At 36.6% G+C, this 19599-nt stretch overlaps 1 protein-coding gene across 1 annotated transcript in view; it reads left to right on the forward strand.

Moving 5' to 3' along the window:
• The window catches only part of LOC134748918 (steroid receptor seven-up, isoforms B/C), a 133106-nt gene that overhangs the window by 44331 nt on the left and 69176 nt on the right, over positions 1–19599 (forward strand). The window contains exon 3 of the mRNA XM_063683791.1: positions 6071–6616. Coding sequence (XP_063539861.1) covers positions 6071–6616 — 546 coding nt within the window. The remainder of the gene's footprint in view (positions 1–6070; positions 6617–19599) is intronic.

A 19599-nucleotide genomic window follows, 5' to 3' on the forward strand; every position in this document is an offset into this window, starting at 1 on the left:
TTTTCTATTCACTTCTTTGTAGTCAAATACGACATCCGATATCGGATTGGACAATGTGATGTCTACCTCAAACTTTAAATGCACTTTTCGTGGGGTAGTCACACAAATCTCTGTTTTGACATTTTGCTGGGACGTCAGTTAGCCGCGACCACGACCAGTGAACCTGTGTCGAAACGTCGGTAAATAAAGGTAACAAAATAAATTCGCGATAGACCCGTTTGTAAATGTGATTTAAAATGTGAAGACGCTCTGATTATACGACTTCTAGTGCATTTCGCTCGTACCAATCGGCGTGAGATCTTACAAGTCGTATCATAACAAGATGGAAACCGTAACAAAATTTTAAATAAGTATCGGCCACAGAGGCATTATTCAAGGAATGTTAATAATGCTACTATTATAAATATACTAATGCCACTATTATAAATTTGTCAGCAAAATTGCTTTGTTGTTTGTGTCATTGGGTGTTATTTATTGGCTAAAAAAAGCTTAACGTATTTATTATTGATTTGATGAATATTCTAATTATTGTTCATTAATGATATTTGTATGTAAATTAAAACTAACTTGTTCATGATACCAGACTCGATTTTCCTTGTATTTAAATTGTTTTGTCTACCTATAGGTCAATTTATAAGATCCAATTTTGGTCTATGAGACATGAGTTGACAATTTACTTTTTAAACGACTTTGTCAGTTTATTTTTTGAACCATAGTCATCAGTATACCGTATACCCGACGAGTAGTCAACGAGACCCGGGACGACGACCAGCAACCTGGTCACAAACCATTCAAAACAACCTGAAAGCTATAAAGTATAAATGCAGTACCGGAGACAACCCACAATCGTGTGATGTGGCGCAAAAATACTAGGAGTGTACCTCAAGTAAAATGGGATAAAAAGCCAGGACCAAGAAGAGAAGGAGTCATCAGTATATATAGTAGTAGAAAAACACTTAATTGTACAAAAAAAGACGAAACAACACACATCATTAGTACAAACGCGAACTTACCCCTTTTAGGGATCTCTTCCACGTAACCTTTAAACAATTGAGGGAGAATTGAAGACGAAAATATTTAAAAAAACGGAAAAAATAAAAGTTCTAACTATTTAATTATACCTACACCTCGAATAGAACGAAAACAATGATGGCTCCAGCAGCCTTAAGGGGCCTACTGACTATCAGTCCGCCGGACGATATCGGCCTGTCAGTTGTTCGGAACTGTCAAATTTTTGTTCTAACTGACAGGCCGATATCGTCCGGCGGACTGATAGTCAGTGGGCTCCTTTACCATGAGTCACTGACAGTGTCAAAACTGACATATTCACTAACGTCTACGTAACTTACTTTCCATGCATCTCGCTCGTACTCGCATATTAGTATAAGCGAGATGTATAGAAAGTAATTTCAAAACAAATGAATATGTCAATGTCAAAACTGGTGGTAGAGGCACAGGTTGGCTGCAAACAACACCTTGTAACCCTATTGACTCACGACACTTGTAACAATTGTAAGATCGAGATAGCTTACTGTATTATGTGCACTATGATCGATTAGTGACGTACCTCGGTCCGAGATGTATCGACGGATAGCGTAATGACGCTATTAAGTGAGGTGTCGACGCGTGGGAGCGACCCACATACGGTCAACACTCAACTGACCATATTTGAGCCTTATTTCTTTGAAATAACGTTTACGAATGACGTATAATAATGGACGATGGGTACGTCACGAGTTGAGCGTTATTACTATGATTCGGACGGTGTTATATGGATAATTCTGTATTGATTCCGAAATGCGTGAGGATTTCTTTTTATTTATATTCTTTTTATAATTTCTTTAGTACTGTTTAGTAATTCAGAGTGGATAGATAGTAGTATTGCACAAAGTTTCATTGAACGTAATTTCAGAAAGTTGGGTAGACTGTCGACGCTAACTTTGCACAAACTTAGCAGTAAGCACGCATTCATGTCTCTATAAGCTCTATACTTAACGTAGCACTTGGAATGAAAACTATTCCCATTCCCAGTATTTTTTTTTTTTTTTTTTATTTAGAAACAAACAGTCTCTTATATTAATAACTTGTTACAATGTAGGGTAATAGACTTATAGACCTACAGTTTCCTAAAAAATAGTATGAAAACCATGTGACTTATATAAATACTAAATTAAACTAGAAATATAAATTCCAAGTTGTCAAAACAATGTTACAACAATACTCTTTCATTTTAACAAAAATAAAACAAGAATGGAAAAATAAAACAAAAATGGATAAAAAATGGATAAAACTAAAATGAATAAATTGTAAACAAAACAAAAGTGCAATTAAAGTTAATTTTCTAATTAAAGCCAGTATGTCAGTATATAGCAAAATCGTTGCGCACTCACGGCGTACACGTTGCGCGCTCGCGGCGAACTCATTGCGCGCTCGCCTCGCTATCAACTCGCTCGCAATCGCTTTTATTAACATGAGTATTGATAATGATAAAATCTCTCTAGCATTAAACATAAGCTTACTCAATGACAACGACCTCTTTTGAATCTTCATAAATACAACCTGCTTAAGATTTCCCTGAAAAAAAAAAACAAAAGCCGACCAGCGCGTGCGCGAGCATTCGAGTCGGTGACAGGCCGACCAATTTTTAAACTGTATCAGATTAAGCAAAAATAATCTTTAAGAGTAAGCGATAAGGTGGTCCTTATCTGTCAATGTAAGTTGGTAGGAGCGTACGGTTCCCGCCAAAAAACAAATTCACAAGAAAATACTTCGAATGCATAGCGCGCTGGGCATTTTTGTCGGAGTACAATTTGGACCGTTCGATTTAAATTCGTTCGGCATTTTTAGAGCGGATTCGTTCCGTATTGTACAGGTGTCGTTTAATAGACCATTTTGTATAATTTTGTTTGACAAGTTACCTGAATAAAAAACATTTTTGTTCGGTAAATAAAAAAATACTAACAGCTTAGGTAACAAGCAGGTACCTAACGGCGAAAATCTCTACTCCGGCAAACTTTGTCAGTAGAAAAAAGGATAATATCAAAATTTTCAAAACTTTTTGTTTTTTCATTTTTTCCGTCTTTTAATACTAAAAACGCTAGCTTGCCCAGAGTATAGATGAACTCTTTAGCTTTTGCTTAAAAAACTACACGACGAAACCAAAGTGCTTTATTAAAACAAGAATTAATATGAATTAACCCAATGAAAAGTAAACGTCATCGCTGCATTAGTCTGTCTGTCTGTCCGTCAATCACTGTGAGAACTCATTGCGCTCATCTCATCGCTTATAAAAGTTTGGTAATAAACACTATACTGCTTTATTGTCTTTGGGATGACGCGATCATCTTTTATGTCTGTATTGAAGAGAGTAAATTAAGCTTTTAAATCACTTTTTACATTTTAAGCAACTGTTTGTGACTTAAAACTAGTGTCCGACCGAAGTTTATGTAGATATTTATTCTCAAAAAGATAAAAAAAATAAAAAATAAATAAAAAAATAAATAAAGATAATACATCACTGACATGAGAACATATTTTATCTTTATGAGAATAAATATCTACATAAACTTCGGTCGGACACGAAGTTTATGTAGATATTTATTCTCATAAAGATAAAAAAAATAAAAAAATTATAAAAAAATAAATAAAGATAATACATCACTGACATGAGAACATATTTTGAAAATACATATTTACATCTATTTTCTTATCTATTTTATTTTAAGTTTCGGTTTCGGCAGGTTTAAGCATATAATTATGTTTAGGCCGTCCAGTACTACAACTATATCGTCCACAAGTTTGATACAATACCAATGTTCTATCTTGTTTTATTTGAGTATTTTCTTCCATTTATATAAATTTTCTGCGAAATTCAAATAGTTAATAGTCACCCCTGAACGAAGATATATACAGGATTACTAAAACATAAGTGCATTCCTGTTGCCAGGGAGGTTTTGGTATATACTGAGCAACTTTTACTATGGGACCAACCACGAAACCTCATAGAAAATGGACCGGCCAAAATGAATGAAACAGACAAATTTTTTTCACCATTTCGGGGTAGGCCCCTTAGTAAAAGTTGCTCAGTATAATCGTAAGATCTCCCTGGCAACGGGAATGCACTTATTTCTTAGCCACCGTGTATATATAGGTATTATAATTTTATTTTTATTTTTTACACTTAGCAACTATCCTTACAGGATCTTATCCTTTTGGTCAATAGTTGGGAGCTTTTAGACTGTAGTTGGATGATTTTACCTTATTTATGCAGTTAAATATATTAATAACGGGTCACTCACGTGTTTTAAGTCGAAAACGCTCGACATGTTTCACTCCGTACCGACCGTACCTCCTCCGTACCGTACCGTCCTCGTGTCCGTACCGTAGCTCCTGATGACGCTCCTCGGTACGGAGTGAAACATGTCGAGCGTTTTCGACTTAAAACACGTGAGTGACCCGTTATTAATATATTTAATATGTCTGTGTCTCACGGAAGTTTTGTTATTTATGCAGTTCATAAGTTAATATCAGTTGTTATTAGTTTACTTGAGCAATTTGTCTCAGTTTCCATTAATGCGATTTAAATCATTGCCCGCCGTTTTTGCCATTATTACCTCTGATTTCTATGTCAACATAGAATAAAAAACTTTACTCATCACTCTCTTTTTTAGTGCTGCATAAGAAAAATAAAGTATGATTCTCTCTGACAATCGATTATTGCCAAACTATACCCCACAAAAACATTACCATGGTCCAACCGAATGACTGTCTGTGGCATTTTTTCGACTAGACATTTTTTGAATAGCCGCGCAACCAACCTGCTCGTCTAAAGTTTTTTAAATCTGACGTCATGTCACGAACTAGAAGTCACTGTTACTGATGACTAGTAGAGACCAAGATAAGTCTGCAACGATTTTGATAGCACACGCAATGCAAGTGTTATTTTAAACGTCAAACTTCTATGAAATTTTGACGTATAAATAACACTTGCACTGCTTATGCTATCAACTTTACTTGGTCTAACTGTACCTGTATTAAAATAAACTAAACATTCTAACCTAACAAATAAACTCCTGGCGCAAACTTGGTGGGAGTAGGTGCATCGTTTTTTTTTTCTTACTAATAATGTATAATTAATTTTGTTTATATTTTCTACCTCTAACTAACTCTGGCATAAGCCCTAGAGGCTGTCATTTCTCTAATTATTAATAACAGTCAAATTATAGTAACGAATTAGCAGATAGATCTAAACGTAAGATAAAGTAGTTAAAATTATACGATACAGTTCCTAACAAATGTATTCGTCGCTTATAAAATTGAATTTTATCGTCAACTCAGTTTTCCATAACGCGTGAATCCATGTAGATTCAATCTAAAACCTCTAGAGTTACTAATTTAACTGCACTCCCCTTCCAACTTGTATTTCACACAAACTCTTTTGAAACTTATCCTTGTTTTCCGATTCTCATCTTTATTTTAATTGAACAAAATTGTAAATTGTATCTCGTGAGTTAATAAGATAGGAGGTTGTGGAGGGTTTTGTGGTTTCTATTGTCGGGGGTCATAAAGTGAGTTATTACTTATTACAGTGACGCGGGCAATCAAGATGCTCATATGCTAATACGGCCCAGGATTGCGAATTGCTGCAGTTAAGTTTTAAGGGACTCTAAATTCATTAGACTGTAGCTTGTCTGCCTTAATAAATAATTTGAGTTTTAGCATTGATCGCGCAAGATGCGAAATTTAATGTTTAAAAAAATGTTTACATGACCTGCAGGCGCATAATGGATGACTTTATTCACGTGATAAAATAAGTGTCAGTTTTTAACACCACGCTATTGGAAGAGAAAAACACTGACATAATTACGCTGTCACAGACAGATAATACGATCATCATATCGGTACCTGAGTTTCTTCAAAATAATTTAAGTATTATGGCATCAATACTAAGATGTAATCTGTCAAATAAATTCGCCATTTTGTTAGGATAATATCTGAATAAAATGTATGTTCCATCAATTACGCGAAGTCATTGCTATTTTATGTTTATTTGCCTATTTCCTTGTTCCAGCTGTCCAGAGAGGCAGAGTGCCGCCGTCGCAGCCCTCAGGTCTCGCCCTGCCCGGCCAGTTCGCCCTCGCCAACGGCGACCCCGCCGGCGGCCTCAACAGCCACCCCTATCTCTCCTCCTACATCTCCCTGCTGCTGCGAGCGGAACCCTACCCAACGTCAAGATACGGCCAATGCGTTCAACCCACCAACGTTATGGGAATAGACAATATCTGCGAACTAGCTGCAAGATTACTCTTCTCCGCCGTCGAATGGGCGCGGAATATACCCTTCTTCCCGGACCTTCAAGTCACTGATCAAGTGGCGTTACTCCGGCTCGTGTGGTCGGAACTCTTCGTCCTCAACGCGTCTCAGTGCTCCATGCCCCTTCACGTGGCTCCTTTACTGGCGGCCGCGGGTCTCCACGCGTCACCCATGGCGGCGGACCGTGTGGTCGCCTTCATGGACCACATCCGCATCTTCCAAGAGCAAGTGGAGAAGCTGAAAGCGCTCCACGTCGACTCGGCGGAGTACTCCTGTCTGAAGGCCATCGTCCTCTTCACGACAGGTAAAATTTTGGATAGTCTTTTTGGGGAAGCGCGGCTGTTACTTTACAGGGTGGCCGGCGCTGGTGCCACTGTTACCAACTATGGAGAACTCCTTGTGTTAGTCAGGACACACTTAGATGCTTATGCGGAGGCTAGCAGAGTGCCATCGGCGCCACCACCACCATCCGCCGCTTCCTCTGGCTACTATTCAACTCTGGACTCGACTCTCGGCGTCAACTCTTCGTTATCCTATGGCAGCTTCTTATCAACTCCTTCCCGATTACCGCCAAATTACACAAGCAGCCCTAGAATGGCTGAGGCTAGTACTTCATCCCCATTTAAACCGTGGGATGGTTTAGGGAAGAGTCAGAAGGATCTCGGTGGTTGACGCTGAGGGTTGTCCAGAGCGGGCTTTGGATAATTTGGATCTGGGGTGCTATTTTTTGACACGTACTGGTATCTTCAAATCTCGCGGTATCTGAGTGGGGTTATACCGAAATTAAACCCATTTTTGTGCACTACCTCGGAAGTGTTTTAGGTTTCGTGTCAGTAGTGCACAAAGCCTGTTATCGTTCAGAATTTTGCGAGGTTTTCAGAGGAATGCGGATCGTGTTTTGAAGAATAGCATGGCTGGTGTCGGAAAACGTCCCTTGAGAAGTTGAGAACGTAGGGTGTTAACGTTACCTTCGTAATGTACTTGGGAATAATAACTCTCGCTCTTCAAACCTAAAGTAGGTAGTCAACCGAAACTAGGTAGTCACGTCCTAAAGTAGGTAGGCTAGACCTAAATTAGGTAGGACTACACGGGGAGCTCGCGACTTATTGTTCTCCAATCGCGCCTTTGATTTGTGATATAATTATTAAAATATATTGTAATGATTACACATTATGTGCCGGTACACGCACGTACCCTTTAAGTATTTATTGAATGTAAATATTAATTTATTACTAATTTATTAATACATCGCGTAATTTAATCGTAATCGTTTTTTGTTTCATTTCTTATTATTTTAAAACCTTTCTTTTATAGATAGTAAACGTTAGAAGTCATTAATAGATTTAAAGGCATTTTTATTTTGCATTAAAGTCTAAAGTCCTCATAGAGATCGTAAAGCATGCAGTCTATTGGGCATTAAAGTAAGCGTAAGTATCATTTTTAAAGTAGGCTTATACACACAGATTGTATAATTTATGGCATTTTATGGGATATTAACGTCAGTTACATATTCTAGGTGCATGTAAATAAGAAGCTTGCATGTAAACCGTATGTTAAACTATGTCGGCATTTAGGTAGCAATACCGTCTTCATCGAAATATCTATGATAATTCGATAAAGCATGTACAGATGCACAGAAATGTACAGAGATTACATTTTGGGGAATACCATTAGGTCTACTTTAGCTAGCAATACCGTCTTCATCGAAATATCTGATAATTCGATAAAGCATGTACGCGATTAAGTCCCGTAGTTGTGAATAATAATGAGTAAAAATCGTGAAAGTTTAAATCAGTGTAAAGCATGTATGGTAAGATTATGAGTTCCGATTGGAGAATTCATATGTATATATTCCAACTACCTATGTGAAGGTTACATTTTTTGGTTCCTTTTACCCAGATAATTATTACACAATTCTAATTACTTACGAGAAAAAAACTTAGAATATGACATAAATCAACTAACAAACGTAAAGTGACACGGCAATAGGTAAATAGAAAATCGATTTCATTCACCACTTATGTAAAATACTGTCTCCAAAAAGCACAACTAAAACCACATATCGACATAAAAATCAATAAATCCCTCCACATCGTCTCGCAAGTTCGCAACTTAGACATTGATTGAGACTAGCCCAATTCACGAAACAACAGTAATCTTGTCCACTACAACTAGACCTCAAGATATATGACAACTGTAAGTAGTAGGAGGTCAAGCTTATACTGGTTGAGATGTGAGGCCTACCATGTACGGATTATCAGTGACATATCGTGTCGTGTCGACACTTTTGACAGGGATTATTCTCGGGCATTTGATAAATGAAATTAGAATTAGTTAATTTATGAATGGAAAGATAGTAGTTTTGTATGAATAGGTATAGGTATTTAATTGATTTTGACTATGATAGTAAGATTTAAAAAAGGAGCTAGGATATTCAATCTGTCACTAAACTATTACATATTACGACTGAACGATAAATAACACTACACCTCATTAAAATCAGCAAACAGTTTGGCCTACAGGGGTTGCCAAAAAATAGGTGTAGTACTTACCTACTTAGGCATACTTATCTTTTTTCTAATTAGGTAAAAAAAAAATTGTCCCCTCTGTTTTTTCGTTTCACGGACTTAATTTAAGCGCATAATATTTTACATAAAAAGAAAGCACTTTTCCCACATATTTCAACGTAAAAACCTTAAACCACGGCTAAACAGACTTCAAAAGTAGTTACCGTCGACGCACCCAAAACCAGTTTTTCTTGATCTTTCCCTCACTTAAATTTGTTCAATGAGTGAGGGACCTGAGAGGTCTAGGTAGAATGGCTAGGCCTTAGGGCGTGTTGAATATGCAATAGTAATAATGTAGCTTTATAGATAGGTAGCTAACTTTCTCTGTGAGAACTTAGTTTGAACGGTAGCCGGGGCTGATTCAGAAATGGGAATATGACACTAATGCCAAATCAATGAGATATAAATAGGTGTTCGTTACCGGTAATATGGATGTCAAAACTTCCGTGAGACACAGACATATTAATTATATATTAATAACGGGTCACTCACGTATTTTAAGTCGAAAAACGCTCGACGCTCCTCGGTACGGAGTGAAACATGTCGAGTCGAGAGAGAGATGTAAAATACGTGAGTGACCCGTTATTAATATATTTAATATGGATGTCGTCTATGTGCCCTAGTAAAAACAGGTATTCAATGCAAGAGTGAATTATTTATTACTGAACCAGCCATCTTTTGAATATATATAATAAAAATACTACTCATCCATATTTAGTATGGAGATCATTATTTTGTATGGAGACGGCCGCTATAGGTACAGTCGCCATCAGATATATCGGAGCGGTCAAGGTGTTCACAATATCTGAACACGCACTCTACAGTAGAGGCGTGTTCAGATATTTGTGAGCGCCTCGGCCGCTCCGATATATCTGATGGCGACTGTACCTATAGCGGCCGTCTCCATACAAAATACTACTAATCCATATTTAGTATGGAGATTATTATTTTGTACAACGGTCGCTATTAGTACAACGGCACCGCTATCCTAGGAAAACAGTGTGATGTCAACGAAGAATATGATGGAAATATTCGTCATAATTCGGTAAGGCTCGGTAGCCGAGTTGATAGAACGGCGGATAATTTATCCTTTATTTCAACTAAAAATAAGACTTAAGCTGCTGATAGTATCTGGTCACTGTCAATTTGTAATAAAAAATTGCGTCTAAGTTAACTTGCATCCACTTTGCAGTGACAAAGCATGGAAGTGACACTACAGAAGTATTTTCGTAGGAATTTTTAACGTATATGATGACAATCCCACATTTTGTTCGCTAAAAAATTAGGTTAGCTAAAGTACATTACGTGAGCTGACGAGTTTAAGTAGCTTTTAAAGGCAACACAGTTTCAATATAAAATACGAGAAAGACCTGTATCAGAATAAGGTTGGTGACATTAATATCGGGTAGTGATCGGGTTAATTTAACCTATAACCTGGTGTAACTAGTAAATCAATTTGATATTTTTATGAGTACTTGTACCTACGATACTTTAATTGGACTATTATTGTTCGAATACTTTGAATAGCTATACAAATTTATTTATCGATACAAAAAGTTAGGACATAATTTCTCGGGTATCCTCTCTCTCAGCGAGAAGGAGAGTTTCCTTATTCCTATGATGATCCATCGTCGACCTCGGCGATGCAACTGAGGAACTTTACCTTCACACATCAAAAACAATCAAAAAACGCCCGAGGCGATCCTTCAGGCTCCCCAAACCGACAAAAACATATCTATCCCTGTCTAACTTACGTATATATCCGTTAGAGAGAGCAGGGTGCTAGTAACGGGATTCGGTCGTGACCGCCGGCGCGGGCGAGTCACGATTTTGAAAAAGTGTCGGACGGCCGGCCGCGTCCCAAGGGTCCGGTGCTTGGCGTAAGCTATGGAATATCCGTTATTTGGAAGTGTAAATTATCTTCTTACTAGTATATTATTTGTTAAGGAATACTTGCCTAGAGTGGGACCAAGCTAACTCTGCATGGTATTCGCAAGTACAAAGCGTGGCAATGTCTACAACCCTAGAAAAAGCGAGGTCATGGTGTTTAAGGCGGGAAAAATTAAGCCGTACTATGTACCTCCTGTTGTGCTTAATGGAATGCCCCTTAAAATTGTAGACAGGTTCAAATATCTTGGTCACATTATAACTAGCGACCTGAATGATGACCAGGATATTGAACGGGAGCGGAGGGCGCTTGCGGTCCGGGGTAATATGCTAGCCCGCAGGTTTGCTCGTTGTACGCACGAAGTAAAGGTGACACTCTTTAAAGCGTACTGCCAGTCTTTTTACTCGAGCAGCCTGTGGGTTCGGCATACGAAGCGGGCCTATAGCGCCCTCAGAGTGCAGTACAACAACGCATTCAGAATGTTGTTGGGCTTACCCAGCAGGTGCAGTGCGTCCGGCATGTTTTGTGAGGCGCGGACGGACGGATTCGCAGCAATCATGCGAAAGAGAATCGTGTCCCTGCTGGGTCGAGTCAGGCATAGTACTAACAGCATTCTGAATGTGTTTGCTGTTAAATATGACTGTCCAATCCTTATTTACTGGATTGGACAAATCAAACATGTAGCACTCAGCCCCCCCATTTAAGAATGTGTAAATTTGTATGTAAATATTTGTAGGTAAACTAACGTAGCTTTTAAGTACATTTATAACTAACATCTATGGAGTCTCAGTGCTTCGAAATAAAAAATTTATTATTATTATTATTACTGTCAAATTTCTATGAAAATAACAACACTCCCTAACTTTGTTTCCAAGTCGGTGCATAATTAGCTTAGACGGACAATTGACCTAAAAAAACCCTATATAGAAAAACAGCAATTTTCATTTCAGCAGATACGATTGACACATACTTCACCGACTAGCATAACTTACGTTGTTGCGCGACTCGCGACTCTATTATCTAGCGCGACTTTAAGTATGGAGGCGCGCGCGACAGCGCTAGTCAGTTTTCTCGGTGATTCCCATAGACATAGTATATACAAGTAGTTATAGACGCGCCACCGAGCGACCGGGGGTAAGAGAAAGAATATTCATATAAAATCTGGGCAGCATAGGATTTTTTCTCTTTCAGTCTTATAAATTTCGGTATTTCGCTATCGCCTCCTACCTATGATGCCACCCGGTCGGTGATAAGGTCAAAGCATGGCACTATTTTCTATTTCCTCTTATAGGAATCGCAATAAGACTATCTTTCTCTATCAAAGAGTGTCAGGCCCTTGGTGTTCCCAGTTTAACCTGGTTGTTGATGTTTATAAAATCTGACACTGAAAATGACGTCAGTAAGATGGATGACGCTCAGAGGTTCAGTAATAGCCAATTCATTCTTGCTTTAAAAATACCTACTTGGATAATTTATCGGAGAACACAGACGAAAAGAGCGAATTCCATACCTTAGCAGTGAGAAATTTGTAACACTTAGTGCGGTATATAATTTATGTATAGTACTTATACTGGGCCAAATTTACCCAACATATTTATCTAGTAGTCTAGTAGTCAATAGGATAATGAGTTAAATAATAATTACTTAGAATCCCATTTTTAGGGTTCCGTAGTTTTTACATGTATTTTTATTTTGATCCACGGGCTGATTCGAACTTTAATATAGTATCAAAAGTGATGTTTTTGTTTGAAGAAACGTCACTTTTGACACTGACATATCCGATCCATATCGTATCTAGACCTAATATTTGACGTACGTATATTAAAGTTCGAATCAGGCGCCAGTCCTGAACGGGCACCTGAGGGGCCGCGAAAACCGAAATTCGCAAATTGCGGGGATCTTTCTGTTTTACTCCAATGAAGGTGTAATTAGAGTGACAGGGAAGAATGCCCGCAATTTTCGAACTTCGATTTTCGCGGTTATAGCCCTGAATTCGAAGTCCAGAGAATTTCAAGAATCCCTACTATAAACGTATCTTTAATCTCTTGTGGCTTAGGCGCCGGTCTCTTCGCTGCTTCCCAGCCTGTATCGCATGTCCCCGATATCTGGCAAGAACTATGTACGAACATACAGGACAGCGGCAACTTGTGCTAGTACTTATAGCTATAGCTTTATGATGTACTAGCTAAACGAACAAGTGCTTGTCGAGCTCTACCGTTAAAAGGGTAATAATTTTGATAGTTGAGGACATACGATAACACTTTATTGCACACCAAAAACTAATAGACAATTGTTAAGTTAATTAAATACATAGGTATAGACAGAAATACATCTACTTAGGTATAGAATATTAGACCTTTAGGTACAAATGACACATAACAATAAAAAAAAAAAAAAATTTTGTTGATACCTCATGTGAAGGGTACACGGAAAGAACATATCTATTCACTTTAGAGCTCTTAATGAACTATTAGTTATATCTTTTGCTACCACTGTATAATATAATATATGTAACACAACTTTTTTTTAGTTAAAAAAGACTTGGTCACGGAATTACCATACATTTTGACATGGTTCCAAATTTTAAAACCGCGATTACTCAAAATGTTACTTAAGTGACTAGACATGTTCTTTCCGTGTACCCTTCATATATTCCGTGATCCAAAAATGGGATCAGGTTGGACGAATAAATAAAAAAAGATTTGGCTATTAAATGGCGGATTTTTGAGTGATAAATGTTTAAATAAATGTATAGTTGAATCTACAAGAGCTTGTGCTAGTCGGTTAACAAATACGAAATCAACTCAAAAAAAGCAATACGTTTCAATTTCTAAAATGCCGAACCTATTTGGCAATTTTTGCCTATTCAGTAGTATTTTGCGGTATCATCAACATATTGCTAGTATCGAAATTCACAATAAATAAACCAATTTCAACGGAATTCTATTAGCCTGAGCATGCATCCGACATTTCAATCTTGCAAAACCCATAGTCATACTCAAGTCGGACCGGACCGCAAACCACAGGTCCTTTTATAGTAGCGGAGAAAATACCTACAGTAGGAGATTGTGAACAGTAAATTCGCTACCCTTGTCTGTATTCTCGTACAGTCGAGCTTACCTACACACAATTTTACAAGCCTACGTTCAAAAATATACTTACACGCCTCTAATACACTATATTTAGAGCGTTGGCTTGTAAAGATGTCTAGGAATTAGACCGTACAAATAGATACGATTTAGGCCTCTTCCTTGATCGTGTTAATTGGCCTTGTCAGTAACTGAACTGTTGTAAGAAGCTATTTATAGGAGGGTTGTAAAGCCTGACCAGTAATATATGATCATTGTCAAGAGGACGCTGAGGGCGCTATTATTGACAGTTCAGTATAGTATGAAAAAATTAGTTCCAGTGTAATTCCGCAACATGGCGCGTGATCATATATTCCTGGTCAGGCTTTACCTATAGAGACGCCATACCAAACAATGAAATTGTCGCAATCGCAACCTGTACAATTCAATTTATTTATTTAAGACAACACTGCAGGCCCATAATGGTTAGTAACAATGATTAAAAACTAAGTGTTAGTGTGTGTGTGTGTTAATAGCATTAAACTAATTCAAACTATACGATATAAACGTATATCGTATTCAATAATTGTCTTGTGGTGTATTGACGATGTGAAAGGGACGTTTGAAAGGAGCCTAGAAACGGTGATAAATCAAATAGTCTTTCTGAGGAGCCTCGACTATTTTATTCTATAACAAATTCTTAATCACGTAACGTGTGTTTTAAAGTTAAATATGAAATAATTTGTTTAATCTGTATGAGTTATTTTTTTTTCAACGCATTTTTTTATTAATACATTTTGACACACTTAATCTCCCTCTGTTTATACCTACGTATTAAATCTGTTTATTCATATATATCTTTTTCACAACATATCTTATAACGACCTACTGTATCACTTTGCTTCATTTTCGAAGCTACATACATCGCTGGCTGCCCTAACAAGCCTCAAACTTTTCACTCCCACGCATCATTGTACACGTCATTAAAATTCACGTCAATGCCTCACAAGTTTCCCAATTCTGCAAGTAATGTACTACAATGGACAGATGATTGCTTACAATCTTCAAATTTTATCACGCCATTTGAATATAATACTTAATCATTTGATTTAAGGTTCAAGCAGAAATACGTCGAATCGTGTGGTCTCTTTTGAAACAGACAATGACGTAAATTGAGTCTTCTTTGGAATTAATTTTTCACGGTGCTATTTTGAATTAATTGTTATGATGAAGAAGACATTCTAACGCAATGCAATCTTATGTCATTGAATGACGTGCAAATTTCTTAAATAATTGTAGTATGGTAAGAATATTGTATGCACATTTGGAGAAAAAACACGTAGGTATTATTTCCTTAGAACTTGTAGGTTTTTAGAGCCTATCCACTACTTACTGAAGTAAAAGCAAGAGATCGTTTCCAACTTTCGTTTTTTCTGTGAAATAATAGAAGCTTCTAATCCTAAGAAAAATAAACTCAAAAAATATAAATCAAGTAAGTATGTTTGTTAATCGCACTACCAATTTATTTCGATTAACTTGTAATACAAAAGTCAGTTTTTCACTTAACTTTACGATGTTCCGACTAAACTGTCAAATATCGGTTTGACATTCGTGTAATGGGGCCCTAAGAGGGCGTCGAATGTCGGCGAGGGCACAGATGTGTGCCGAATCATGCGGGCGCATAATATTAATAAAACACGACATGTCACAAACACAACGCAAACCGAAAAACGAATATGAAAAATAATATTTTGCCAAAATTCTGAATGTAATTTTGGTGCATTTCTAACCCTCATTGAAAAAAAAACGTGGTATACGATTTGGTGTTGTGACTAGAATCTTAACGTTTAAAATTTTAACGTAAATTGTACCTAAGTTAGTCCCGAAGAAGTTTTTATAGCTTGCGTATTTGTAAATATCAACCGTCAATCGTTGAAGTTATGAACTGAATTTAATATTGTTTTTATTTATATAAATTAGTCTAATCGAATTTAAACTATCGTGAGACATATTAACTTAACTAACTTAGCGGTTACACTCACATGTTTTTAGTCACTCGCGCGACATGTTTCGGAGAGCCTAGGTCTCCATAAATTAGTCTATTATGATATTTACACTATATTTACCTATGTTTTAAAAACATGATAATCCGCTTTAAATATATGAATTTGCAGTTTGCTTTTTCGTCTGAATTTATGACAAGTTCCAAAAATATATTTTCCGACCATCTGCAGACAACACGTAGAATATAAAACTGTTAAACAGTCACCAAAAAGGCTTCGGGCAACCCCGAGATTAGTCGTGAACATATACGATTGTATATCAACCGCCTGATAGATCTTTTTAGCTTCCCATCTGGACAGGAAGCGGGGTAAAAAGAACCCTGAGCGTTTAGCATAAGGTCAAGTTTAGGTTGGAGATATTACCCTAAATGGTTAATGTATGGAAATATTAATCAGGCCGATAAGTGTAAGGGTGCGACTGTCCTTTTTTACAGTATACATTTAAGAAACAGTAGTCATAATCATAATATATTTATTGTGACTATAGGTATACAAAAAAAAGGTACATTTCATAAGTACTAAAGCCATAGCCTACCATCTTAATGGCGTACAGTATTTGTTACTTAAAGCTAAAAATAATATTTAATATCAAAAATCGTCAAAGTCGTTATAAAAAGTATTGAAAAGGGCATTTTTGTTGGACTTCGATGATTATTAGGTTGGAATATATTCATTGCCAAGGATTCTACACGATTTTAAAGTAACTTACCTAGCAGGTTTTTATGAATGAATGCATTATAATAGGGTATTCTCCTACTAGTCAAATCAGTTTCTTTTTTAGAACTGTCAAAACGAACGAACTGGCAATGACGTCACGGTCAACTCACCTTTTAATATTTCTATCCGATTTATTAAATAGAACTTGTGTTTAAAAATAACTGCTATCTATGTTTTTATAATAATTATCTGGTGCTTTATTTCATGCATGTTGTGAAATAATTTAGTCAATTACCGTTTTCGCGCTGTCTATTACTCGTTCATTCATAATCATATTATTTAGGTGTCTTTGCCTCCCGCTTGAACCACATATGAGATAACACCCTTCTTACTCAGCCCTAATTAAGAGAATTTATCAACTAGTAACGCCATCTACATCAGTACAGTCATTGTCAAAATTGTTATTGTATAGTTGTTTCTTGTTTTACAATATCATTTGACTTGTAATGATGAAATACTTCCCAGTAATTCCTTAGTTACAAACAAGGTATATCCCAATACTACAACTAAGTATGGTCCATAAATTCAAAACGCATATAAGAATAAGTTCTTTTTGGTTTTGTCTGCTTTTTTTCTTCCATTTATCAAAATATTTAGCCATAAAATTACTACATTCAAATAATAGTGCCACCCAGACAAAGGTATTCAAGTTAATTTTGTACCATAATTGGGAGCTCTTGGACTTTTGGGTGGTTTTATAGTAATAAAAACAAATGGGAAATACTCTGAAGCTATGAGCTTCATAGGATCGTCATCATCATCATATATTTAAGAGTTAGCCTCTTGTCGGTGGAGCGATTTCCATGTATGTCGTTCCTCTGACTTCTCCTTGACAGCGTGATACGACACGACGTTGAGTTTCTCCTTTACTTGATCTATGTACGTTCTCCTTGGTCTCCCCCTCCGTCTCCTTGCCTCAACTCTCCATTCAATGATGTTTTTAATAAATTCGTCGTGTCGTAGCAGGCGTTCAAGCATCTTTCCCCTTCTATTTTCTATGGTTCTCAACAAACTCCTCTTCTCTCCTACCATGCGTTTGTTTGTCTTCATAGGATCGTACTGTTCGTTAACTATCCACTGTGCCAGCTTATCAGATTCGGGAAGCCAAGGGTTTGGGGTTAGGATAACACGTGCTTCGATATCGGCCACTGAGATGCATTTGAATTTTAAATCCGCACTTCAAGTGTTTTGTGGGGGACATTTGAATACGGAGGCTGAGCTATTTGTACTGTTTAATCTTTATAGGTGGATTTTACAAGACTGTGTAATTTAAATGACACTACGTTTTGTACTGTGAGATTGTAAAGTTTAGTTTTAAGAATAAAATTTACTGTAAAGTACAGTAAAGTATGTACTGCAAGTACAGTAACGTAAACTATTCTATATTGCACCACAAAAATAAAACTAATTTAAAAACATATTTACAATGTAGATAAAGGTAGTAACAGGCAATCTTATCGCTGTAAGCGATCTCTTCCAGACAACCTTATATTATTGTGTATATCCTAAACTCCAAATGACCCTGCAATGCAAAAAAATACGTTTTTTTTTTCATATGAGGAAAGAGCTTTCAAAGTGGGTACGTACCTACATATATATTATGTAATAGAATGAGACAGTCGTGTACCTACATGTGTAATTTCAACCCTTTCTTTGTTTTCTATTGCTGGATGAATGAAGGGTAGGCCTTTGCAATCTCGAATAGGTACAAAACTTTATAAGGAATTGCTTGCGGCAAAGCATAAGTAAATAGGTACCTATGACAAAAATAGTACTTAGTAAGTATTGCCATCAGCTACTGAGGTCAATCACTATAAATATACTCTCCAAACCCGTAGAAACTTATTCGGCCATCATTTATATTGCTTTGACCAATAAAAAATCAAATTTAATCAGGTGACGACAGCACCGATAACTTGTATTTTCGCATTTCGCGTTACACAAAAGTGTACGTTTCAAAAAAAGCCTATAAATAAATTTAATCTTATTCGATATGTACAACCGTAAAATAAAACATATTGAAATTTTTATGACCCATTGTAAGTCAGTTTAAACACTAAGCACAATTTATTTATATCAATATTGTTTTTATAGAAATGTTTCGATTATGGTTTTCGGAATAATAATATAAACAATGGCATAATATAAAAGTTCCAAGTGAAAAAGAAAACTTATGGTCCGACAAGTAATTGTAGAAAATTGTTAATGGCGTCACTTCCTACGTAACTGTCACATTTTTAACGTAAACTGCTTAAACATGGCAACAATTTAGTATGGACTTTTTTTAGTTTTATTTAATTTCGGGTTAAAGATATTTATTATAAAAGAAATTCACATTTCACTTCGTGAGACATAAAAACTATATTTCTATTATTTGGCGCACTATAAAGTAGGCATTACCGTCATAACAAAGAAACTTTAACTTTATGATTTCACCTATTTTCCAAAAATAGTTACTTATTGAAATATTTGCAGTAATAAAATGTATTTCTTATTGTACGCATTACTAACTACTCTTCATACTTCAAACTTCCCTTTTCCCTGTTTATCTTTTGACAAGCTACAATTATGATTTTAAAGTTTTAATTATGGCGGCCGCATAATGGGCGCCATGATCGATCAGGCTGGTCACAGATGTTTGAGAGGGTCGCTACTCGGCCATCCTGACACTCATCTGTCCCTGAACCACAATGTAAATACTGTAAAAGCCCCTAAAATGTAGTCCAGTACTTATTACAACTATGGTTACCAATAAATTTAAGTGGAAAAATTACTGCCTTGGGTGAGACTTGAACTCACGGCCTCTGGATCGATACTCCAGCGTACTACCAACTGAGCCACCAAGACCACTTCTTTTCGGTCCACTTCTTTTTTTAATATATATTAATAGTATCTGTGAGTTGAAATTACATGGAGAAATCAGTTTGTATGCGGACGATACTTGTATATTTTATTTCGGATCATCGGTCGACGATATTGAAAAA

This window comes from Cydia strobilella, chromosome 17, assembly GCF_947568885.1.
Source record: "Cydia strobilella chromosome 17, ilCydStro3.1, whole genome shotgun sequence".
NCBI classification, from domain to species: Eukaryota; Metazoa; Arthropoda; class Insecta; order Lepidoptera; family Tortricidae; genus Cydia; species Cydia strobilella.